Genomic DNA, 26,252 nt, shown 5'->3' on the forward strand with positions numbered 1-26,252 from the left:
CGAAGTTTCATAACTGTATACCTAGAATGCCATAAATACCTTTGAGAACTGTTGCAATTCCTTCTGTTTCTGAAGCTACTGTGAAATATTTTACTGTAATTACTTTTGCCCCTTTAAAAAACTTCTTTAGGTTGTGCCAATCGATGGAGAAAGCTTCTATTAAAAACTCCAATGGGATGAGAAGAATTTTAATTACGGCTTAATCAGCAGCACAGCCACCAAGCATATAAATTATCATGCACATCGTGCTAAAAATATCCAGTTTCCTTTATTCCCACAACTTTTATACTGACAGCACTTATGTGATAATGTTGTACCTGCCAGGCTGTAAAACTTCTTTGACTGGCAGATTTCAGCATAAGCCCCTTTCTAAGGCCTTAACAGCATTGGTGCTTTGTGTACTTATTGAAATATGTAAATATGGTCTACACAATAAAACAGGTCCAAATAAAAATTGGTGAAAATTATCTGACATTCCATTAGTGTGTCCCTTGTGCATATTTATAGGTTTTAAAATTTTCAGTCATAGTTCTTTCCTGTTTGTGTTGCACATGCCTAATTCCATTATGTAACTTAAATCTTCAAAAAATTAATACTTGAATGTGAATGAAAAAGTATCATTCAGGACAACTGCTTTCAGCAATTGCAAACAGTTGGGTTTTTTTTCTTTTTTTTTTTGTATTGTTTGTTTCTTAAGTTCATTTGATATATGTACAATTCATTTTTTTCAAAACCCCAAAAGTTCTTGATATGTATATTCACATAATATTCCTCCATATTTAAATAGTAAGAGTCTTGTAGGTTGAAAGCCAAGTAATCTTCAGTAATATCACCTACTGTAATCCATCAAAAAATAAAGTTTGTTTCGTCTTGTCTGGCTATACCCTGGTTGTTGAGTGTGAATGGGGGTGGGGATGAGGATGGGGCAGAGTATTGTTCTGTCCTCCGGTAAATGTATTGAATGTGTGTAGGGGTTGAATCCCTGGTATAGTGTTGGGGATCATTGTGATGGTGTTGGGTGTCATTAAGGGAATATCATCAGGAGACCTTCTCATAGCTAGCGTGTAGTCTGGGGGACAGGCGGTCCTAAGAACCACCTCATGTGGATGGATGGACTCACATTCATGATCCAAGTCAGTGTGCTTCATTTGGAGGGACATTATCTCCTCTTCTTGTGCATGGGTAAGATCATTGGTAGTAGTACGTTGTGGGCTACATCTCCTATGAACATCATGTCTCCGCTTGTCTTTTTTGTAGTACAATGCTGCAAAGGCCAAAATGTTCAGGAACAGCAAAGATGCACCAACTGCAATAGTAACACTCAATTCTGTTGAATAGTCCCTTTGATCCACTGAAAATGGGCTTGGCTGTTGTTTGGGGTCATCTTGTTTGGCTGTAGGAAAGGCTGAAGTAACAGAAACAGAATTTTTCCTTGTTGGTCTGAAAGTATTATCAGTTGATGGCACTTTAGTTGTGGTAGAGGTATACTGTGAAATGTCGTTAAGATTGTGCAGATGAGGTACCAGTTCCAACCAAAGGTTCACTTTATTGGCCCTATAATGTTCTTTAACTCGTGGTTTTAATCCTATGTGGAGATACAGTTGGTCTTTCTGAGAATATCTGGTCCATGCTACTTCTTCAAAACGATTTGGTTTTGTATGGATGAATTTTGTATCTTGCGGCACTGGTTGATTTGGGTCACTGAAAAAAAAAGAAAAAAAAATCTCCAATATTACAAAGCATTTCAAAAGGAATTCTAAAATTAACATAATAAACATTTTATACTTAGGGTTTAAATTCTGCCTTTGGACAGAGCAGAATGCTATTTCCTAAAATTAGAGGCCTTAATAGTCTTGATCAGAAGCAGCATTATGCAAACAAACCCTTCTTTCACGTAGAGTTTAGTGACTTCCCTAGTTCCCCAAAAGGCTACTCCCTCTCACACTGAAATCTTTTGCTGCTGAGGACAGATTGCCAGCAACATGGTAATGCAGACAAATGTCTACGAGAGACCAGCGTGAGAGGACATTAAGCTTTGCTTTTCCTTTTTAGTAACATAAAGCTCAGCGTTTCCGTTCCTATGCAAGACCTGTGGCCTTGAAGAGGTGAAAGATCACAGCAGGGCTTAACTCAGTATAACACATAGTCACTTCGAGTCCAATAGCTGAAGGCATAAAAGTGTTGTGACCTACCAGTGAGAGCAGAATTGATGAAAACGACAAAATTTCTCAAGTTTGAATGACATATTTTATGGTCAGAAGTGTCAATTTATAACAAAATACGTTGTTAAAATAAGCTGTATTATATTTGATGCAATATTTTTGTCATTTTCTATCTCATAGGATGAAAATATTATTAGTGCTGGGGTAAAGTCAATTACTAATGTAACCATTTTTAACTACACACATATGTTAAATGCTTAGTTTTGCACTTTTCTGGGGATCCTTTAATTATTTTTGTTTATAAAGTATTTTTTTTTATTATTTTTTCACGCAGAATGTTCCCAAAGATATTTTTTCCCTCTTTTTGCTAGAATGCATAAGTGAGCTGAGGAACATTACAATAAATGTAAATATCCAACTCAAAACTCTTAATCTCTTACTCATTCTACAAGTGCAGAGGCATTCCCAAGGGAGATAACAAAGGAAAAGCACTGCATCATTATATCCCAAGTTTATATACAAGACTATTCATTATCTGGTACTCACCCAGTTTTTGCAAAGTTTGTCCAGTACGTCATCACCACCGCACTTAGCATGACATCATTTTTTGAGAAATTACAAGGAAATAATTCAGTAGGACCAATCATGGGGATTCCTAGTACATAAGGAACCTCATCTCCATGGGCTGCATCTGCCCACGCAGGTACCTGATCTGTCTGGCAATGATGGTAGAAGGCATAGAAATACGTAGGCGATCCAAAATTTGAGTGAAGATCTGCTGTAGCCACTGCTGGTGCAACCCACTGGTGATCAGTAAACAAAGCCAGCAGTGTTTTCCTTCTGGTCTCAGGATTGTGTCGATCTGCCCAGTCCGTGTACATAAATTTAATAGTTTCCCTCAATATGTCTTTGCCTTCAGGGTATCCGTACAAGTTATCGACAAAATTAGAAACTGCAAAGTCAAAATCACTAGCTGATATGCCATCTTCGCTATCCACAATATTTTCAACAAATTTTAACCCTTCTCCTTGGTTAACTCCCAACATGATGTCGTAATTGAGGAATTCTCCCTGTTCCATCAATATCTGAGGATCATCTGGTATCACATCGCCATCAATTACTGGTCCAAAGGCTATATGGTATCTTGCTGGTTGAATGTCCTGGTCGACAAGTTCTCTGTAAGGCTTCTTCTGTAGACATTCTACCAACTCTACAGTGTCTGACATGTTGCAACCAACTTTTGTAGCCAACATCCTGGCGTATTTAGCAGGCTGAAAACTAACTGCCCAGCTGGAGAGAGCTGTTCCGCTTTGAGCTATTGCTCTTTGAAAAAGTCCTGTGGGGAGAAATATTTAAAAACTACTGAAGTGACCTTGAAACAGCTACATACTTGAAAGATTCAAAGGAGTTCTTTGAAACAATAGAAAACTTTAACAGAAGAGATACTCGAATCTTTATAATGCTTAAATACACAAGATGGTGAGATCTGACTGTCATTGTACCTACAGGTAATGTATACAGAATAAATGCAATATGTGCAGAAATTGAAGCAAATGATTCTACCTCAATGTAGCCCAGCTGAGGAACAGATTTTCAAAAGAAACTCAGGAAGAAAAAGAAGGGGCATTACCTTACGTGGGATAACACTATTAGCTTGAAAGAAATTCCTAAAGTTAAAGCAATTGATAGGTTGAAGGAAAAAACAACAAGTCTCTGAAATGTATTGAATTTCTGGATGCTTTTCAAGCCATCAGCAGCATGCATACATACAACTATGTGTTAAATAAACCTAATACACTGCTTTTTTATGTTTTGCTTGAGATTAAACTTGGTTTGAGAGGTGCAGTGCTTTTCAATTGTGTATCACAGCAAGTTTATATTCTGGAGTAATAGATGAGAAGGTACTAGGCAGCTATTACGTTTGCAAGTGTCTAAGAGTCAACATTCTTTCCTGTAAGAGGTTTTTTTAATGAAGGTTTATAGTGATCACGCTTACATAAAAAGGGAAATGATATATTTTACACTATTTAGCTTTGTAACAGAGATTTAAACATATGTTCAGGTATTCATTGGGGGGCGGGGGGGAGGGGCACAGAGAGAGAGTATGATCTGACTCTGCATATAAACTTGTAGCAAATCCCAAAGACTTCACTGCAATTAATTTGAATTTATGCTGATTTAACTAGCACTCTGGACCAGAAATTCTACTCATAGAAATAACAAAATGTGTTTAAATGGATGGTTTCCTCTCCCTTCTGTAAGCATTTTTGAGCATATCATGGATGAAAGCCTCACCCCCTTGTAGTCATTGAATCAATCAAATTTTTTGCTATTGACTTTAATGCAATCCAAACTCCACCCCTGTTCCCATACTTCTCGTGATCCAGCTGTGCTTGGCCTTTGCCTTTTTCTGCTCCCTTCGTGGAGGGTAGCTCTGGTTCTGAAAGAGATCTTGAATTTGAACCTTGCATATAAAAATGGAGAAGAATCACTCTCTTATAATGCTCGTGTCTACTATCAGAAACTTAGATTCTATTTAAGTAACTGTGACCTTTCTATTTTGTTGCATTTTCATGGAAGTTCATCCAGTTCATTTCAGTAGCACATCTTTTGCACTAATTACTGGAAAATATTTTATACTGGATCCTACCTCCTATAGCTCACTGCAGATAATACAAAATGGTCTATAGCACAGGTAAGTTCTGCTGATTTAAGATATATGGATCAAAATTTGGGTTTCCTTATGCTGATAGGCACCTGGGGTAATTCTACTGACTTTGGTAGAGTTGCTTAGGGACTGGAAGTGACACCTGGCCTTACTCACTTAATTTTGCTAAGAATGTATCTTTGGTGCAATGCTTGATGAACAGCTGGATACTCCCACTAAAGGAATTGGAGTTAAGGTGCTCGGCTTACCTCAGAATTTTATTCCAGTAATGCAAAAGATGGCTTTTACTTTGATAAGTAACATATTGCTATTGATAAAAACCTTCCGTAGCCTCTAAATCAAGTCAGAGACATGCCTTTACAGTCTCTGTTGCAGTACCAGACTCTGTACACTCAGAAGTTAGTTGGAATCACTTACTGGCAGGAAATATTTTACAAGCTTCTGAGGAATTTTAAAATCATTCTAGACTGTGTTAGGTCCAAATCCAAAAGTCTTAAAATCAGATAGGTGTAGGGACTGAAATATGTAAACTCAAGCCTCTCTTCAAAATTTATGAGAAGTCATATCCAAGATATTATTTCCTTGCAAGATATGAGTAAAAAATAAGAAAGAACTTGAGCTATAAAGCAGATAAAAATATATTTGCATGTTTACAAGGTCAGATATTGAGCTAGTATAAATCAGCTGCAAGTCAGTGGAATTACCGCAGAGGATCCAGGCATTGTAATAAATGTAACAAAATGACAAAACTGAATTTTCACAAAGATGTATTTCATGATACTACATAATGTTTCTTTTTTGCATATTGTGTAAATCTATTTTTATTGCTTTATTAAATATCTCTGAACAACGACAGAAAGTGTAAGCTATGTATTAAGAAAATGCTGATATAAACACTATGGCTTGCTAAGTGCTACATAAACATTAAATGTTGGATTAAGTGAAAGTGGTCAAGTCCTCTGGCCATAAAGTGATCTTAGGAAATGAAACTAAACATCTCTCCTTCTGCTGAAGAATGCTTAAGGAAATATCCCTCCTCTCAAACTATTTGGTGAAAAAGGAACAACAGTATGAAAAGTTATTTTCATTTTCTTACATAATTCCTGGCAGAGATCGGTACCATACAGGATGGAGAACTACATTTTTATCTGATAATGTGTATGATTATTATCACTTACGGGCTTCAGACTGATGGAAAGATTTAAATGTTCAATAGACCATATCACTTTGTGACTCCTGTTCAGTCTCACCAAAGTAAATAACAATAATTTGCATATATTAATCTACATTTTCAGAGCACTTTCTGAAGATGGGTACTGTTCTGCCCACTTGCAGATGGGCAGCTACGAACAGCACCATCTTGAAATAGGCTTGAATGCTTCCTCTCAACTACCAAAGGATCCTTTCAAAGGGAAGTGAAGGAAGCAAAGAGAGCATCTGAATTTACAGCTTATGAAAGAGACTGGTGAATAATGTGAAACAAAAGTTTACTTGAAAATGTTTGAAAACTTGAAATAACTTCTCTTATTTGAAGCTGATCAATTTTTATTTTAATACTTTTTTTTTAATGGCAGGTCTAACCGTCCCCAATGAAAATTAACATACATGGGGGTGTGGCACTTTGTTCTATTTAATCCAAAATTCAATAAAGCAGGTTTTTGCTTTCTCATAAGAGAAATCCTTAAAACTTTACTTTTACAATTGGATTTTAAGTATACATTTGTGAGCCTTCTCCAGTCCCCTCCTGAATCTATTGAGCTGCTATGCTTGGTAAATCACTGCATCAGTTTCCCAAACCAAATTCTGCTCCTGGCAGAATTCTGAACATGTGTTAGAATATGAGAGCGTAAAATTTGCTGATATGAGACAAGACATGACTGTCCAGACACTGTAAATGTGGCATTTCACATTACGTCATGTTACATCAAGAAAACCGAGATTAAGATCAAGTAAGATTAGGGAAGGAGAAACCAAGAAACCAGGTCTCCTCATTCAACCTTGAGCTAAATCACCTATGACGAAAGTTATTTTTGTGAGTTCTGATGAAAAAAGATGGTGCAGTGTGAACCTCAAGACTACAGTGTAATGAGCTAATGCTTACAGCTTGTTCTTACAAGACCAGTTTAAAATACGTCCTGTTTAACAGCATGTAGTTATGGAAAAAAAGATTACTAATTACATTAAAAATAAAATTGTGGAAATAGACTAAAATTTAAACCACAGTCTATTTTCCACTAGACCTTTCTTGTAAAAGCTAAATTTTTCTTTCATTTAAAATATTGTAAAAGCCTGATCTAAATAATCTATCACTTCCATTGACCTCACTTGACTCTGCATCATGACTTTGGGTAAATGCAGCTCTGTTAATGTCAGTGGAATTATTTTTTTATGACCGGCCAATTAGTCCCCCATGGAGATACAGCAATATAAATCAGTGGAGGATTGTATGCACAGGGCACGGTGTGATATTCCTGGTAAAACTAAACAATATAAATAAAAATGTGTGAAAATAATGAGACAAAAGTAATGTGATCACTAAGCAATAGCCATGCAAATGAGAGAAACTGTGTGGAACAACTGGTGCAAAAATCATAAGAAAAAATTTGGGTGCCTCAAACAGCATGTTTTTAATTTCCTGATGTCTGCCTCAACTAGAGAGAAAAAGTGTTAGTTATGGAATAGGAAAAAACATATAGAAGAAAATCCATTTGCAACTTGGATGCTTTGACAATTTTGGATCATGCATGCAAAACATTCAACCATTCTTTTATTAGATGACAGCAAGTGAACTTCATGCAGTTTCAGACAAAAGATTTCTGAACTAGGTACTTGTTTCCTTCACACAAAATAATAGTTTCAAGCATTTCAGCTGTTAGCCTGAAAAGAGAAACTGTGTCATTTCAGTTTTTTTTTAAATTCTGCTCCTCAAGAGAAACTAAACATGCCTTTCATGACTGTCTGAATATAGATGACCTTATCTACTGTGAGCATGACTGACTGGTTTTCCAAAAAAGGACACCCTTAGGTAGGAAAGAAAAGAGACAAAAACGATGCACCCAGAAAATGCTGTTCAGAAGTCTGCTATAAAGTGTTTCTACAAAGCTCCATAGGAAAAAGAAGAAAGTGACCCAAAATTTAAACATGCACAGAAGAGCTGAGGGAGAAGGCAGCTTGTACAGCCTTTAAAAAGTTTGCTTAATATTGAGTTGAACTCAACAGTTCATAGGAACAAAGAGAATATACAGAGCATCACGTAGTACTAATGGCGGTGGCATGCAGACACCAAAATTGTCAAAATTTGCAACCTGCATAATACCTTTGGTTGAATTGCTCCAACGGTTACCTTCAGAATAATGGGATAAAGTCAACAGATTGACGCATGAACCGCCTGCACCAGATCCAAAAACAGTTATTCTTAATGGGTCACCACCAAAGAACCCAATATTTTCACTAGTCCATCGCAAAGCTTGAATTAGATCAAGGAGGCCATAGTTTCCTTTTGCTGCTTGGTCTCCAGTGCTCAAAAATCCTGTGAATGTAAATGAAAAAAGAAAGGGTTAGCAAGGGCTCTTCTGAGTAATCCTGTTGCAATCTTCTAAGTAAGATTTCGAAAGTATATGTCATTAAATATTATGCAACTACATAATTTTCCATATTCACTAGACAAGAATTTGCAATTTTGCACTCTTCCTGAAACAAATTATTTAGTATTCACTCTTTTGGCCATGATATATTAATGTAAGGAAGATGAAGATACATCCCAGGCAAAATACTCATCTAAGTCTTAACGGGTCACAACCTATTACTCCCAAAGACCTCGTGTTGATTGCACTAAGCTTAAGAGTACAGGTTTTGCAAACAGATAGGCTGCAGTCATTTTGTGAGTGATTCAATCAACTGTGTGTTGCAATTCTGTACTTAGATGCAGCCACGAGCTTCGTGCATGCCTGAGAGGCAATGGTTTCACTTCTCTGTAGACTGTGCTTGGCTGTGCCTCTGCAACACACTGTCTTTTCCTTTGTTCTCCCCCCAAAAATGTAGCTTATGTCACCGGGCAAGACAAGTTGAACAACGTGAGTAGCTCTTGACTCCCTGAGCTCTGGTCTACTGTCATTGAACTGAGTTAATTGAATCTACCTTAAATGGATAAAGACGATTTAAACTGCTTCCATGACCCTATAGCATGAAAAAGAGAAGAGCTCTGGTGTAATCCAGACAGCACAAGGATTGCTCCCTTCTATTCATACTGGAAGAAAAATGGTGGAATGTGTCAGGTGCAGGAATGACTGCTTTACACTACTCCCAGCAGTACCCTTGCATTTAGTATTTCTGTTACTCTTGTCATTAGAGCCTACTGACTCTAAAAGGTGGACAATAAAGTTTGGAGAAACTCCCTGTTGATAAAAGACATTGCTTTGTTTTTGGAGACCATTAGTTGACATTTCCATTCTCTCAGCTTAACAAACACATGTTTAAATAATACCAGCATTATGAAGTAGCCCAGCATCTCCATTTCCTTATCAAACTGATTTAATACTCACTAAATTGTCAGTGTAACTGTCTTTTAGTACATGCTTCGTAGAGGAATGCAACCATTACCACAATTATTTCTATATTAATTAGATATTAGTCAGTCTTCTAGTCTAGTCAAAGTTATACTGATTTAACTCTCTTGAGTGCAGGCAACCTACTTAAAAGAAGTTTACAGTAGTTTTTCAGACAAATGGCTCTCAAAAGAGTCCTACTGGTTCATTATGACAATAAAAGCTTTTGAGACATTTCTAAGAAGAGAGACACGTGTGTGTACACATACATAAAGATTTAAAAAGCACACAGGCAGGTGCATGCGTGTACCTATATTCGTGTACATAATGAACATGCCATTTGTCACTTTATTATTATGATGGTTCGACTTCTAATGGCAAGCTTACACTTGGTGTTCTGGCGCACGCGTAGACATTTATACTAACAGACTGTCTTTGTTGTAAACCGCACTGAAAGATAATTGGCCTCACCGCCTCCGTAGTTGAGCTATGCTCCATTTAGGGCAAGCAGCTTTGTTTGTGTAGGTCAGTCCTGATTTTTGTTACCATGGAGAGGGAACAGGAAAGTGGCATAAGGTGCCAGGCCAGCAATTCTCTCACTTCCAAACCTAATGTACCAAGTCTAATGGGCATACTTCATTCACTGTAGCCGTAGTAAATTGTTACTCTGATACCAGACTTTAAAATAACCACTATCCTACAACTAAAACCTGCCACGTCTACTACCTAACTGCATAAAAAAGCAAAGTAGCATCACTACCATAGAAGAAAATACCACCTTGATATTCAGAGAAAGCCCAGAAAGGAAGTCTTAAATAGAAATAATTCATCCTCATTTTACTATTACAGCCAGTACTGAGCTGAGATGAATATGATGTTATTTTACTCTCTTTTGCTTTCTTCTGTGTAGCCAGACTGGCTGGTGTGCATCCCTATGTGAAAGGATGGCCCTAGTGTAATCCTTTCTGCACATTCATTCCTGTCTTCACACTCCACTAAAATGTTGTCCCCCATAAATAGTTTTTAAGGACACAGAGAGATGATGTCTTTGAATCTATGATAGCAAATCTAATGAAAGCTTCCTAACCAGTCTCACTGCCTTTGTCAGCCTGCTTGGAGTTGAGAGATGGTACCAGTGACTGTAACAACATTAAAACATAGGAATTTATGGGAAGTACAGGATTCTGTGGCTGCACATGCTGGGAAAGCCTTCCCCTTTCTTTGCATAAGTATATGACTGTGGAAAATCAGTGACAAATCAGTTCATCATATTAAGCACACAAGTGACTGCACTGATTCAAGGGATTAGAGAAACGAGTGACACTGGTCGTCCCTGAAACACAGGCAGCAATGAGATAAGAGCAGTTACAGCAATTACCAAAATTGTGCCCTAAACAAGTCCCTCTGCTTTTTTCCTTTTCCCTGGCTTACAGATTCCCTGAGCCTGGACCGGATCTGCTTTCAGCAGAGCTGCAGGGTTGGTTCAGAAAGATCCTGTAGATTTCTCAAAGTAATTCCAAGGCATTTATAAGCAAAATAGACAGTAGAGTTATAGCTGAGATACCGTGATCACACCGAAGGAAAACAATTGCTAACACTCAAACTTTCTGAAAAAGTTATTTTCTATACTCCGTATAATATGCAGCAAAGTGGGAAACAAGTAAGTCTTTGCCTGGAAAAGGATCAGATTAAAATTATAAGTAAGTCCTTAGGGCAGTCCCCTGCTGTTTAAATGAGTTCACATCGAGCCCTGAAGCTGGATGGGGAAATGGGAAATCCTTGGGAAACTATAAATATACTACTGTTAAAGAATCTTTCAGAAAAGGATCTTAAAAAGAGAGCAAAAGAGGAAATATCTCCTGTTGCTATAAGTAGACATCAGAAACTTTGCGTTCAGTTCAGGAAATGTGCCAGAAGGGGGAGCTTTCAGTTTATTTAAAAAAAAAAAAAGAAAAAAAAAGGGAAGTATTAGTAATATTCTCCTCATTCATCTATATTAGACAAATTATGACTCGTGTCCAGAGCAACAGCTCCGATGCAAAAGAAATATCTCACGCCTCCTCAGCAAGAACCACATTGGCTGACTTCCATATCTACACAAGATGGATGATTATTGATGTTGACTTTCATGACATGAAACATTTCTATCTCATTTTTCAGAACCATAAGAAGCCTTTTACATATCGCCACCTGCTCATACCTTTTTTCTTGTACGCAGTAGTATCAGCATGGTTTAGAAGCATTCAGAATGTCATGAAATCAGAGATAGGACTGATAGAACAGATGAGGTTTTCCTTTCCAGTGGGTTTTTTTTTCTAGCGAGGAGCGCCTCAATACAGATAAACTCATCTAAATAAACACCCATAGAGAAATGCTTTAACACGCAGCATCATACCCAGTCTGTAGGTGTGTGGGTGCAAGTACTAGTTCCTATTTATCACTTAGATAAAACAGAGATTGCAATAATATGTTTTGTCTTTATCCCAACAGGAGCTTTCAGAATGTAATTAGTACAGATACCATATATTTCTACGCGTTTCTATGACACGTTCGTTATGTATCTAGATATTAAAATAGCAATTTTGAGTCACAGAGGTGAACCTGCTCTTGTTGAAAAGGGCTTGTGTGTCTGAAAGCTTCTCTGTTTTTAAACTATATCAGCTAGTCTACTAAAATATATTATCTTTCTTTGCAAATGCTGTCTTATTATTATCCTTGGATTGTCATCTCTGCAAGAACGCTGCTATCATATGCTACCACCTTTTGCTCTTGTAAAAAAAGTGAAGTAAATTATTCTTTATTTTAGTTATTCCAGGAAGTCATTTGCAAAAAATCTTATTTTTGCATTATGCTCTAAAAAGGTCAGATTGAGCTAATTTTCTTCCATAATTAAGTCCTTCTACTGGAAATATTCCAATCATCAGCTGAACAATTGCTATTTTATATTCTGAATGGAGAGGTTATCTCTTCTTTTATCTCCTCCAAAGCAGCAGACTCTAATAGAATTATGGAAGTGAGGATGTGGTCTTTTGTGAGTTTAAGAAAGAGATTTATTAAGCTCATTTGGACCATTTCTCTGTTACACGTCCGTTAGACAAATAGGCAGTGTGTGCCACAACCAGGCCCTGTATTTTCTGTTAAGATAAATTTTAATGCTTTATAGGCTTATCTGCCTTGGTAATGATTTCTGCTTGCCATTCAGATAAATCTTTTTCTAATATGATTCCAGCATTTTTGAAGAGTAAATAAAATAACAGAGTTGGAAAAGTTAAAATATTTTGTTGAAAACCTTAGTAGATTGAATTATTTTAAGCTCTGGCCTAATTTGAACATTCAAATTAATGCAGAGGGGAAGGCCAAGACGGAATTTTTCCTAATGTAAGAGACTGCTACAACCCAATGACGTAGTAAAAAACTAGGTGCAGGCTGGTGGGTATGAAGGTGCCATTTCACATCACAGAGAACCAAACCTTCCCTCTGATGATTTCTGTCCGTATAAGCATTTCATAACCCAGTAACCTTTGTGGCTGGATGAAAGTAAGGGGCAGAATGTCTTGTTGGATAAAAAAAAAAAATCCGCCTGCGAGAAAACACACAGCAACAAATGCTACTCTAAAAATAAAACAGAAGAGCTTATAAAAACTAGTCTGACATGCTTAAAGGGTTTTTTCAAAGAGCTGTGTTACTCAAAGCAGAAACACTTAAGACTTTAATATTACCTGCCTGTTTTGGCATGTGTTATAATAATTTAGCTATGTTTCCAGTTACAAGTACCTAAGCAGTCAAATGCCATCTTCTATTTTGTTAAAAGTCAATGTTAAATTGTACAAGTAAAAATGCATCAATGCATAGTGTAAAAATACAAGATATATTTTGAGGGAAGAATTTATATTCCCTCTGGATTACAAGTTCCTTGGTTAGGACTTTAGTTTGACACCCTCTATTAATATTGAATGGTAATTGTCATGTTCAGAAAATTTCAGTTGCCCTTTAAACTGTACCTAGTCAGTTAGAAACATGAGCAAGATAAGCAAATTTTAAGCTAGATGGTTAAACTGAAAGAGCACATCTGTTTTCATCTTAGACATCTCTCTCAAATTCGCATCAGCTAACTAACCTGAATGAAAGATGTGGGCAGTTGCGTTGTGAACATTAATGTATATGTGATATTCATGAAGCAGAGGATACTGCTCCTTGCTTTGCTGACCAGCACATCCTAACAGTAACAACATATTTTAGTAATGGATAAAGGGTGAGGTGACTAAAAGGACTAGGAACTCCCATAAGGAAGATGTAGGAGGATATAAACTATTCAGTGCAAGAAAAATATTCCTTCGTAGACATCTGCAATATACCTCTGCTCGAGAATCACATAAGCAAGTCTTCTGAAAACACTGCTCAATCAGGAGTTTTGTATCAAATTCATATAATATACAAAAAAAAAGTAATTGCAACATTAATAAAGTACTCATCTGTTTCTGTAGCTTTCTGCCACATACATATTAGTAATAAGATTAATGATTTCAGAAGTGCAAGATTTTAGCTGCATCATTATGCACTCTTCCTTGGCTGTTTAAGATAATTTTATGTATAGATGATAAATTAAATATGTCAGAATCTTTGCAAGTGGACACACTGTACTTTCAAACAATTTGAAGACAAATGTTCTGTTGCAAAATATTTGTTAACAGGTGTATGTTGTCAGGTTGGACGGGGCTCTGAGCAACCTGATCTAGTTGAAGATGGCCCTGCTCGTGGCAGGGAGGGCTGGACTAGATGAGCTTTAAAGGTCCCTTCCAACCCAAACCATTCTATGATTCTATACATTACATGCATATATTTGCAAACTATTCACTTTTCACATAGTAAGGTTACGTGACTGGTCACATAAATTATTCAAAAACTTGTATTTTCCAATGTCATACCATAAACTTTGTAAATTAAGGACAAGTATCTTCCATACAAAGAGCCTGCACTTCTTTTTTCAGCCCACAGCTCTCCTATGGAATGCGTTAGGCTTGCATTTCTGCAGCGATCAAGTTGAGACTACCAAAAGTGCTGAATGTGCCACGTAACACTGGTCAAAGTGATGGGGGGACCAGGAAGGGTTCTGATATGAGGCCAGTTTAACTGTGAATGTTCTAGATCTGTGGAATTGGTTTAGTTTTTTAAACAAAGACCCTCTTATAGAATGAAAAAACATCCATTCAATATGGCTGGACCATATGGCTGACTTAAAAAGAACACCCCAGAAACTGAAAATTTTTTTGTGAGTTGTTCCCACTGTTCATATACCCTCTGTCACTCGCTAAAAAAAAATAGGAAACAGCTCAACTATTTTAACTGTCTTAATTAAGCTGTGTTACTGTAAGAACAGTACCTCAAGGTTAAGTGTATGAACAATGAACCGTACAGTGAGTAACGTGAAACAGCTGCAGTAATTCACTAACTCACCAAACTCTGAATCAGTGAATCTGTGAGGGTTATGGTTTGCCCGGGACTGTGGTTGGTGGGTGCTCCTCTGTTCCTGTCTCGATCCTCAGCTCTTTTATTACATTTTTCTCTCCTCTCCATTTTACTGGACTGGGAGAACTGTGTGGGTTTGGTTGCCGGACTCAGCCTAACCCACAACAGAGGCAAAATTGCTTAAAAATACCAACAGTACCAATTTCACTGGCAAGTGCAATTGCCCCAGCATTTAGACTTTGAAAATTCCCATTCAATTTGCCAAAGTAAACAACTTACAGAATTGAGTCAGTGAATATGAGGACTTGTAAATATATCCTTTGGCATTTTGAAAGTATACATGGAGAAAAGCCTGTGATAACGTATAAACTCTGATGTTGTTTTTGCAGCATTGCTATTTTACTGTTGGAATTTTTAACACTCCTCTCAGAGTACCAAATCCTTCAAATTAATATTAGTGAAGTGGCCGGAGCCTACAGAAATGCTGGCCTTTCCTTATGGCTCTTTGAAACAATGGAAGTTGTCACCTCCTTGCATTATATTTAATTTCTTTTCCCATGAAAAGCTAAACAAACTGGACACTGAAAGTTAAAGAAGTCCCTTACAGCTGTTTCGATCCAGCACCTGTCACTTGCCGGAGCTGATGCATGACAGCAAACTTGTAGCACTGAGGCAGACTGCAAGAGAGTGAAGTGTCTCCCATCGGAGCACTTCATTCCGTTGTCAAAGTATCGGCACGACTTCACTGGGTGCAATGCAGCCCAAAGCAGGTTAACCCTCAGCCTTTTTCCAAAACACAGGTTCTCTTTCACAGGCTATATCAAAGTCCTTTAAATGCCAAAAAAAGTCTGGATGAGGCCAGATTTTTTTCTGTCCTGGAAAGATTATCCTGAACCATTACAAAAGGAAGGAAATTGCTTGGATTTACTGCGATATTCTTGGCAAGCATGCCGTATTGAAACATTCTGAGATTACAATTTCTAGCATTCTCTGACGGCTGTGAGAAGAGGGTGACTCTCTTTGCCTTAAAGTTTCAGTAAAGAGATAAGTCTGAGAGTGCTTCCAAAAGCTTTAGCTCCCTCTCCTTCATGGGGTCAACAGTTATTCTCCATTCTGCCTTCTGTCATGTTGGGACCGCTGTGGGCAGTCTCTCAAATTCTGCGTATTTTCTATGTGCGAGACATCCATGCATCAGTCCCCATGACAATCCCGTGTTTGCATACGGGGTCGTGGTGTGGGGCAGGCCCACACAATGAAGCAGGTCAATGTTTGTCTGTGAAGTACCCAGCTGGCTGGTTTCTCTGCCTGCAGCAGAGCATGCTGCGGTGTCATTTCTCTCCAGATCTCCCAGCCCACACATCAAGAGTGACCAGTTAGCAGGTCACAGCTCCCGCAGCGTGTGGTAGGCTTGTCAGACACGGGGCAATGGTGAGAATACAAGAAGTCAGATGTTTGTTATGGTAGTGTCAGCTGTGGAGACAAGTTTCACAGAAGCAATTCTCTAAGCCCGTGTGGTGGAGTCGGTATCGACGCGGGAAGCGTAAACTCCTCCTGAGCTCTGCAGGCGGGTCTTGCAGCCAGCATCTGGCTTCAGCACAGGGAGCAGGGATAAAAGGGGCTTCAGCTGCCCTCTGCTTGCCAGACCTCTACTCTAAGTACAACACAGCCATCCCAAATGATCATCTGAGAGATCGGCTCCGTAGTAGCTTATTACAGATGATCTTTACTGCAGAGTCAAATGAAAGTCTGATAACAATCTCAGAGATACTTTAAAAGAGTTATATAAGCAATAAGGTTAGTCCACTAGAAGTGACCTTTAATACTTATTTCTGGATACGCTGTAAAAGGAAAAATGAAAAGGAGGAGACAAGTCTAGTCTCCAAAATACAGCTGCAGAAACTAATTTTACAGGATTTTAAGTGATATGTGCTGACACATATTGGAAAGTAGAAGTAAGACTTAAGAACTGATGAATGACATTTGGCATAGGCGGATGCAAAAGGCAGCTGGAGTACATTCCTCTTCTTCTTTAAAAACAGAAAAAAGATGGGGTTGGCTATAGAGAAAAGCAGGTATCTATGAATATTTTCATCTCTGAAAAAATAAGCAATTCTGCTGCCAGCAGAGAACATCTGCTTAAATACCTTCCACAGGTAAAAATCATAGTTGTTAGTACATGGCTGAGTCATGCTCTAGGGAAACACAACTTCTAGTTTAAATTATTTTTAAGTTACGTACAAACTTTTCACAGGAAATGAACAGCACTGTATTACTCAGAAATACAACAGCAATGCTCTTATGAACTGTTTTTGAGAACTTTTAACAAAAAATATTAAAAAAATCAATAGTCTGTAAAAGACAGCATGGGCAAACTCAAATCTTATTATAAGATAAAGTGTGGAATAATAAAAATCAAACACATACTGATCCTTTCAAATATGCTCAGCCAAAGCCCAAATGATAAGGAAAGACTACACAGGAAGACAGAAAAGTCCATAGCCAAAGCCATCATTTGACTTTCCTTCTTGGCAGAAGAAAGCAATGCCCGAGGGAGAGATTCTTGTCTTCACCAGGACTGAGTGCACAGCTGTTCCAGTCCTACTTACTTAAGTAGTGCAATATGCAAAATTAAGTAGCCCACAACACATTGCTTCAAATACCTGTCCTTTACTATGGTCTTTCAGCATCCCCATTTTCTGTAGCAAGATCAGAAACAAGACGTTAAGATATGCTAGTCTTTCATGCAGTATGCCATAACTTTTAGCTTTGGATGATACAATTAAAGGCAGCAGCTACAAACCTGGAAAACATGTTATAGCAGAGAGTTAACAAATATCAATATTCTTAGCATGCAAGGTGTAAAAATCAAAACTGACCCCATAAAAAAAGTCTCCTTTCCATCTTCCTTCAAGATTTGGGCAAATGAGTTCATTATCTCGATAGCCTAGATGGCACTTGAAGACCTTTCTATTCAATATATTTGAGAAATTTTTGCTATATAATGAGCTGTGCAATATATGCAGCTACTTAGAACTACAAGTAGTTCAGATTCAGCTTTCAAAAGCATCTTTTAGGTAGTACATTTGAATTGATTGTTACATGCCAGAGAACACTTTTTCTAACTTAGGCCTGGAAATTGTCTTTGCTTTATAATGGTCACTCTGGCTATGTATTACTGTATGTTTTCAGTAATACTACACACTTTTTCAGAATTTTGAGGATGTATGTGGATGAGAGAAAGGATGGGTTTAATTTCACTAGAAGGGAAAATTCATATTTTAGAAGTAAAAAAATCATAATTACGAGTTCCCTTGAGAGGGACAGCACCATAATTTTTGATACTTCTTCACAGTGTTGAGATTTGCAATGAGGGTCCAATCAACGCTGATATATATTCTATGAGCTGATGAAAGGGAAGTCAGAAATCCTCATGTAAAACTGTATATGCAAATCACTAGTTAGAAGCCTAGCAGCTATTTGAAAGTGCAATCTTTCAATCAGAACACAGAAATTATGGTGCTAATTTACTGTGAACTCAAATCTCCTTATTTGAAAATAAATAGAAAAGATTAACCAGTGGACCAATTTACCAAGAACTGCATGCAGTATGTCATCACTTGCATTTTTAAATCGGAACTGGAGGCTTTCTAAAAATATGTCACTGTTCAGATAAGATTTACTTCAGGAAAGTTTTATGCACAGTATAATACAGGTAGAGGTCATACCAGATCACCACAAAAATGCCTTCTTGCTTTTGAATGTGTGAGTTAAACAATGTATGAGACTTAAATAATCACGATCTGACTTCTGTAGCCTGATCAGTGCAGACTGACCCTTTAAATGTACTGGGAATTTAAATAAGTTTTGAGAAAGCCTGAGAAATAAAGCTTTTCTATCTTCCTTCTTTCCCTCTTCCTCTCCCTTGCCTCTTCTCTTCCTTTCCATTTTTGCAAAGTTTAATCTTACTTAATCACTATCAACATTATTCTTAGAGTTCTGTTATTCATGTGAATTTATATATGTGCCCACTATGCTCTTTGAAATATACCTGGGGGCACACAATCAATTTATCGCTTGATAAATCCTTGGGAATACCTGGCAATATTTCTACCTCTATGATAACAATCTGCCATGCTCTCTACAGATGTTATGTGGTTGACCAACTTCTTGAACTACCACTGGCATCGCAACCACACCGGTTTCCTTGCTGCAATACAATATGCAGCAGCAGCACAGTGATGAGAAAAATGACACTCTGCTCTGTCCCTTTAAAGACCTAGAGGCATATTTGTCTTACTGAAGGCATTGTATTTGTGGCTCTTAGCCTGCATGTAAGAATAACTTTGGATAAAAAAAAAATAAGCAGAAAATGCAGCAAGCCAATTGCAGTTTGAATTGTAAAGTGAGACATGTTGGAGCACACCGCAACACCACCATAGTTATATCAGGTTATATATCACAGCTTGTTAATGCAGCTGCCATTTGTGCTTATGACGGCAGAGCTTCTGAATCTATTCTTACCCAGAGAAAAGGACTTGTCCAACAGTGAGAAAGCTAAGAAATAGAGCAGGTTTTCGACTTATACCTGTGGATGTCTAAAAGTCTGCGGGCTACTTCTCAGGGGCCAAAGATCATGAAGAAAGGCAAAGCAATTAAGAGCAGACACAAACCTACTTTATGACTGAGCCACAAGGGAAAACTTTGAGAGGCCTGTAACAAAAATATGTTGCAAACAACTATCCTTATACACAGACTTGTGCTAGCAAGATCCTTATACTGTTTTCATTGCTATTAACCGAACACCAGAAACATTTGTAAGAGCATATATGCCTAGACAGAGGCATCAAATCTAATTTTCTGGCAAATATCTATCAGTTCTGGTAAAATGTGAAGTAACTAAGAATTAACTGGATCACCATACACCTGTTCCTTTCTTACACAGCATCCTGCCTCTCCTAGTACAATTTTGTCTTTCTGCTGTGTCTGAATTTTCTGTTCCATAGGGCAACATGCTTTATCTCTCCACAATGATTTTACTGCACTGCAACACACATTTTGTGTCTTAAAGGCAGGGAGCTGAAGAAAAGTCACGAATGGGATGAGGGTAGCTGTTATAGAGACAGTAACTGCCATTTACCAAAAAAAATGATTGCTATTAAACTATTCCTCCTCAGCAGAATCCTGAGGGATTTGGCCACTGTTGACTGTAAAGCTGTTACACAAAACAGTAGGACATAAAAGACATGTATTAATATATAAATCATACACACAACTCCTATGTATCTCTTCAGAGCACTCTTATAAAATACGTGGTCATATGCATATCCCCTAACTTTTCTAGCAACAATTTAAATAAATACAAGGTGGCAAAGAATCGTCCTTAGTCCAAGGAAAGGGAAGGAAAAAAGCCTCAAATCCACCCAAAGTTAATTGAGGGTAGAATCACTGCAGCTCCATCCATTGCAATTTCACATTTGTGCACTTCAATTAAGGCATAATAAGAGTGCAAAGTAATTTATACTTATAGATTAGATGTCATTTGTGAAAAATCACCGATTAATTCGAAGTACTTCTGAGTACCAGAACAAATGTTGTAGTACTCAGAGTTTTGCTTTTCGCACCGTGAAACCACAAAAGCAAGGCTGAAATACTTTTACTGAAAAGTATTAATAAGAAATACCTTACATGCGTGGGCACACACAGACACGTGCGATCAGCACATGGGTCTTCAGGCTTCACTAAATAAAGTTTCTTTCACCAATAAAGTGTCAACTCAAAAATGCCTGTACTGTTGGTACGTAATGAGTCTCAAATGAGACATAATGGTCTCAAATGTTTATTCAGTTGCTGAAAGGCAAATTTTTTAATTTGCTACAATTAGAAAATTCTTTGAAAGATTGCCTTCTGCAGCCTCAACTAAATGCAGAGCTCTAGCTTTCCATAAGATGCTGCATTCTTTCATTCCACTCTGCATATAGTATATGCATTACCACTATATCATCTGAAAATATGCATATATCCATCCACAGATGGGCCAGGCTCATTGTTATTTCAAATCTAACTAGTTCTAGTGAAGTAAAAAAAATTTGCCAGTTCAAACCAAGCAATCTTGGCCCTCAATCTTTTGAGATATGTAAAAGCGTGACATTAGTTAAGTGCATTCATAGATGCTGCATCAAATATACAGCATCAACGAAGTGGCTAAACTAAGTCATATTTAATGGGCAGCAGAAAAGAATTGATGTTTCAGATAACTAAGTATGTGAGATAACTGGAAGCTGGAGTAAGATCCTGGAAATTTTTGAAAAGAAAAATGTGTGTACATACGCCATCCAGCTCCCAATAACTGAGATTGCTCTGTATTTAAAGATTTCTGCAACAAATACAGTGAAAGAAAATCAGTGTCCAGCTGAGGTAAATATACTGTTAAAGATGCTAACTTTGCATTTACTGCCCCTGTATTTGATCCACAGTAAGAATCCAGGCATTCAACATTGCCTAATTGGAGAGTATCACATAACAGCCTCATCCAGCACGGCTACTTTCACCTTTCGCCATAAGAATGCGGAAACCTGGTAAGTAGCAAAGTGGGGAAAATAAAAACAACAAAACCTAAATTATTTCATGTTTCTGTCATGTATTTTAAAATCTAACACTTTTTTGAAAGCTACTCTACAATTACAAAGTAATTTTTTGATACAATAAGGTTACACAGTCTTTGAGTAGGAGGATTCTTTTATAAGGAGGGTAATAGTCTTCAGTTACTCACATTTGGATAAAATTAGGTGTCTTAAAGCTTACAACACCCACTTGCAGTCTAACTGAGAGAAGGAACATGAGTCAGGGGTCACAGGGAAGAAATTCTCAGCCTTGAGCAAGAACTGAATTTATACAAAATGGTCACATCTAACAGAACAGCGCTCAGAAGAGGACAAGAATGTCAAGCACTTCTATAAGGCAGCTAAGAAACATGGCAAAGAGTGGCTCACTCAGAGGCATCAGTTTTCTGTTTTGCTGTTACAATTCTTATAGCTTACTACAAAGTGAACTAATATGCACAGTATTCACACAGTAAGTAAAATGGTGCTAATTTGTTTTTAACACTTAACCAAATACTACAGGTTCTAAAGGCACTTTCTTAGCCTCAGATGAGTTGGAAAATCTAATCTGTGCTAATTTTCCCAAAAACAGATGGTGCACGAATTAAACTGTGTAGGCCCTTTTAAGCTTTCATTCTCACTAGGTCCCTTTAGGGATAACTAATGTTCATTTCTTAAGGCTCTATTCTCCTGCACTCATATCTCTTAAATAACTGAAAACATTCTCCTTAATTGTATAGGAAGATACACTCAATAGGAGAAAAGGAATTTGGGCCTTCAAGGGATTATGTTATGTATGCAAAGCTTGTCACTAAAAGCCATATTTTTTACACGGACACTACAATGGTATCTGTGTTATTTATAACAGGAAAATGATTCATTCCAGGCCAAGAAATATCATTACCTATGGAAAGTAAATAAAGCCAGGACTATGCCCGTAAACCTTAGTCATGTGTACATCACTTGAAGGCAGGAGGTATGAACTCATAGGACTAAAGACCACCTCCTCTGAAAATAAAGATCGCAGACAGTAGGTATTAACAGGTGATTTCAGCTGTTGTTTATTATTGTAAAAGGCTTAAAACCTCAACACAGCCCTGGGCTTAACTTTGTTAGAGAGGTAATGAAGAGTGTTCTCAGTCTTTGTGTAAAGGAAAGGAATCAACGTGTGGAAAAGAAAAGTTGGGAAGGTGAAATAACATTAAAAGAGAGTTTATTAAACCAGCATGACTCATGTCTCTCAGTAGCGTAACAGGGGCAGATTTCTGTCCATGCTGTTGCAGTGTCATAATCTTTAAAAAAAAATGTTTCACAAAACCTGCAGTAGCCAGTTAGAGTATATCCTGTTCTCCTGGAGCTGCTGCACTTCCTTGCGCGTCTCCCATCTCTCCCTCCTCTAGGTCAGACACTTCCATATGGTGCATAAGCAAGTTCCAGTTCCGAGGTCTATTCTGATTTCCGTCATGATCTGCTCCTTAAAGGAGCAGGATGAGGGAACAAAATAGAAATGGTCTACTACTGTTCTTCCTTTCTATGACATTTATCCATTGCCCTGAATTAGTCTGGGATCAGGATGGTGTACAGTACGATTTTTTCCTCACCCTGCATAATAAGGTAGTAGCAATACTCAGTTCATAGGAACACGGAGACATAGCACAGATGGGAGTGACACACCCAAGATTATAGAGGAAAGCTGTGGTGGAAGAGGTAGTTGAACCTGCCTCTGAATTACGAGGTCAGAAATAAGATCTAGTAGACTTCAGTAATGATCTAACTAGTTAACTATTGTACCATCATATTTTGAAGATTTTTTTACAATTTTTTTTAAATTCCTGTGTGAACGTTCTTTTAACACACTGTATAATGTAAGCTGGGTGCTAACTGATGAAATAAATTGAGTTTTAATAGACTTTGCTCAACAACACACCCCAAATGACACATCAGTAATTACCATCAGATCTCAAGCAACATCCTGACAAAGTTACTGAATGTAAAGCACATCTGCTACATTGCAACGGATTGCATTCTTGGTATGCTCAAGATTTGTGAGAAAATGTATTTATACTCAACATTAATTCTGCTGACTCCGAGGATTGTTTCAGTCAACAAAGGCATCTCTGACACTGCAGTATAGAATCACGTCCCATTGCTGGCAATGTACAGCAAAAGACCAGCTGTTTTCAGTGGAGGATCAGTGTGATACAATGAGTTGATGTGCTGGCTTGATTAATCTTTATATGATTTCTCAGCTTCTAACTTATCATGTGCATAACTTTATATTTGTAGTTAATATAGATGTAGAACATCACTTGACAGTTAAAGTACTTACGTTCCTGTTCTTTACTCATGAGACAGTTACTGAAGAAAGAAAGTTCATCGCTTTTAATTTGTTAACTTCTGAAAACAGCAGTGATGGGTTGACTACATAGACTATAGAAAGGAAGAGAGTGGCTCAATAACTAACGGTTTCATTTAGTATCATTCTGTAGATCATTGTTGTTTTCCTCCACCAGAACGAAACATAACACATAGTTTTTGCTTTTCAATGATCCATCAGTCAAATTCAAAGATGAATCAATCCTAATTTCAAAATATTAATTTTGAAAATGTTTTTCTAATTCTCATAAAAAATAAACATTTAATTTAAGAAATAAGTAGAATAGGTCCCTAAATGCTTAGAACTAGTCTCAGTAACTTTAAGACAGTATATTTCTTTCTAGGATGGAAACTAGAACTTTTAATGTATCCTTTCTTCTTCTCAAAATTACAACTCATTGCTGTCAGTTTGGAAGACTAACAGCATAATAGAAGAGCATTTAAAAGCATTACAGTGGCTGGAATACTGTGCTCTCCTCTGCTGTCAATAAGTCAATCTCCAGCTATCACAGTCTATCTAGAGGTAGATCTGATCAAACCTTGAACTGATTTTTTTCCCTAGTATTCTCCATACTTTTTCAATTATTTAAATATATAGTTTATATTAAGTTTCCCTGTGTCATTAGTTACACATGTTAAAAACTGGAACACATGTATGGGTGTCTGCTTCATTCTAAACCATTTTTAAACACTACTGGGCACTGCCCCAGCTATTGTTTCACAATATGTATACATCACAGCCAACAACGTGTTATACCTCACACTAAAAGTGACTGAACACAAATAATGCTGTGCAAAGTATGAAAAATATTTACTTTAATACTGTAAATCACTTCCTCATAGCTGTTGGGAACTCGCTTCCTTCTACCTTTGTCCTTTTTCCCAGAACTATGTTAAAATAGATATAGAGCATTGAGAAAAGGTGCTATGTACTAAAAAAGTGTTGAATACAAGAATGCTATAGCTGGACAGTCAAAAACGTAAAAAGCAAGCTTGTTTGGACCCCTGTGTAGTACAACACATCATTATTTGTAACTATAGGGCCATTATTTTCATTGATTCTTTTGCGTTCACAGTGCTCTAGGTGACTGAAAAGCTATTTCTGATAAGCTCACAGGTATTATGGGTTTTACCTCACTTTATAGAGCACAGGACAATGTCTGTGTCTAGATCACAGTACTTATTGTCTTCTTTGGCTTGCTATTGCTTGGGGCTTCAGGCTTCTTACATTTTAAGTACATATAATTTTAATCCCTTATCTTGTTCCAAGCATAAGAGGAGTTGTAGGACTCATAAGTTGTTCTCTGCTTTCAAAATGTAGTGGTGAGCTTATTTTTTTTTCATTTATTTTAAAATATATATATGTCTCAAGATCAATGAATTCCATTGTTGACAACTAAAGATCGAACAGTGCTCTGCATATCACAGTATCCATACAGACACCCTTTCCTCACATACATCAGAAAATAAAAGTAACCGAGTTGGGATGTAAGAATGAACTTACCCAAGACCTGCATGGAAAAGCCATCCAAAATTGAAACCTTTATCCGTCACTTCCTACGAATTTGCTCATGAGGATTTTACAATGCTTTCAAGAACAGATGATTGTTTTCTGAGGCAGTGAAGCCAGTGAACTTAATGAAGATATTTCCATTAATTTCATAGACTCTGCATCCCTCATTTAAAACAGGGATTGAACATTGGTACGGTTCCTGCTGTTTATTGCTTTTGCAGCAAAATCTTGTATATATGTTTTAAAATCAAAACCCTGAAGCTATTTATTCCAAAGTGATTAATTGATTGGAGAAGATGCTTATTACAAAATAATGAAAGATTTGCTTCACAGCTCACCTATTGCATCTATTTACTGTTTGCAATAACACAAAGGGCAGAAATGGAAGCAGCAGTTATTTCATCACTATATTGGTTTCTTTCATCTGTTTTCAAATTAGTAATCAGATTACCTCTTGCCTGTACTCTCACTATGGAGGGGTGAACGGAATGAACTTTTCAACCCTACAATCTTTTATATTCAAAGCATTTGGTTTCCCACAAGCTAAAGAAAAAATAATTATACAATCTTTGTTCCCACTGCAGGTACCTAGCAGGTTTTAAATATAATAAATGCATTCTGGCAAAGTTAATGTACCATAAAATCAAGCAGACTGTATCACTCTTTGATACATATACCTGGTAAGTCATCACTGAAAATAACAGTAATTTATGCTAACAGATTATTCATCCATAGCAGACCCACCCTCTCTGTCAGGAAAGGTATTTTAAGATACGAAAACATAATCCCCTCATCCTATATGTTTTCTCTGAGCATATTATTTACCCAGGATGCAGTGTCTGGCTTAAGTCCTGCTTTTAGTCAATTTTATAGCACGACTGAAACACTGGAAGTCAAGTGACTCAATGCAAGGTCACACAATGA

General features: G+C 37.3%; 1 protein-coding gene across 8 annotated transcripts in view; it reads right to left on the reverse strand.

The window, feature by feature from the left end:
• Window positions 1–878: 878 nt before the first annotated feature.
• NLGN1 (neuroligin 1) overlaps window positions 879–26,252 on the reverse strand; it is a 308,845-nt gene continuing 283,471 nt past the window's right edge. For 4 of the 8 annotated variants that reach the window (XM_086617996.1, XM_086617993.1, XM_086617989.1 and 1 more), the window contains 3 exons: window positions 8,174–8,359; window positions 2,709–3,498; window positions 879–1,701 (listed from right to left, as the gene is read on the reverse strand). In XM_086617996.1, the coding sequence (XP_086474122.1) occupies window positions 879–1,701; window positions 2,709–3,498; window positions 8,174–8,359 (1,799 nt within the window). Of the gene's footprint in view, window positions 1,702–2,708; window positions 3,499–8,146; window positions 8,360–26,252 lie in introns of all 8 variants that reach the window. The other 4 variants (XM_086617992.1, XM_086617990.1, XM_086617991.1 and 1 more) reach the window with 1 other exon arrangement.

Source organism: Tauraco erythrolophus, chromosome 11 (genome assembly GCF_009769465.1).
Source record: "Tauraco erythrolophus isolate bTauEry1 chromosome 11, bTauEry1.pri, whole genome shotgun sequence".
Taxonomy (NCBI): Eukaryota; Metazoa; Chordata; class Aves; order Musophagiformes; family Musophagidae; genus Tauraco; species Tauraco erythrolophus.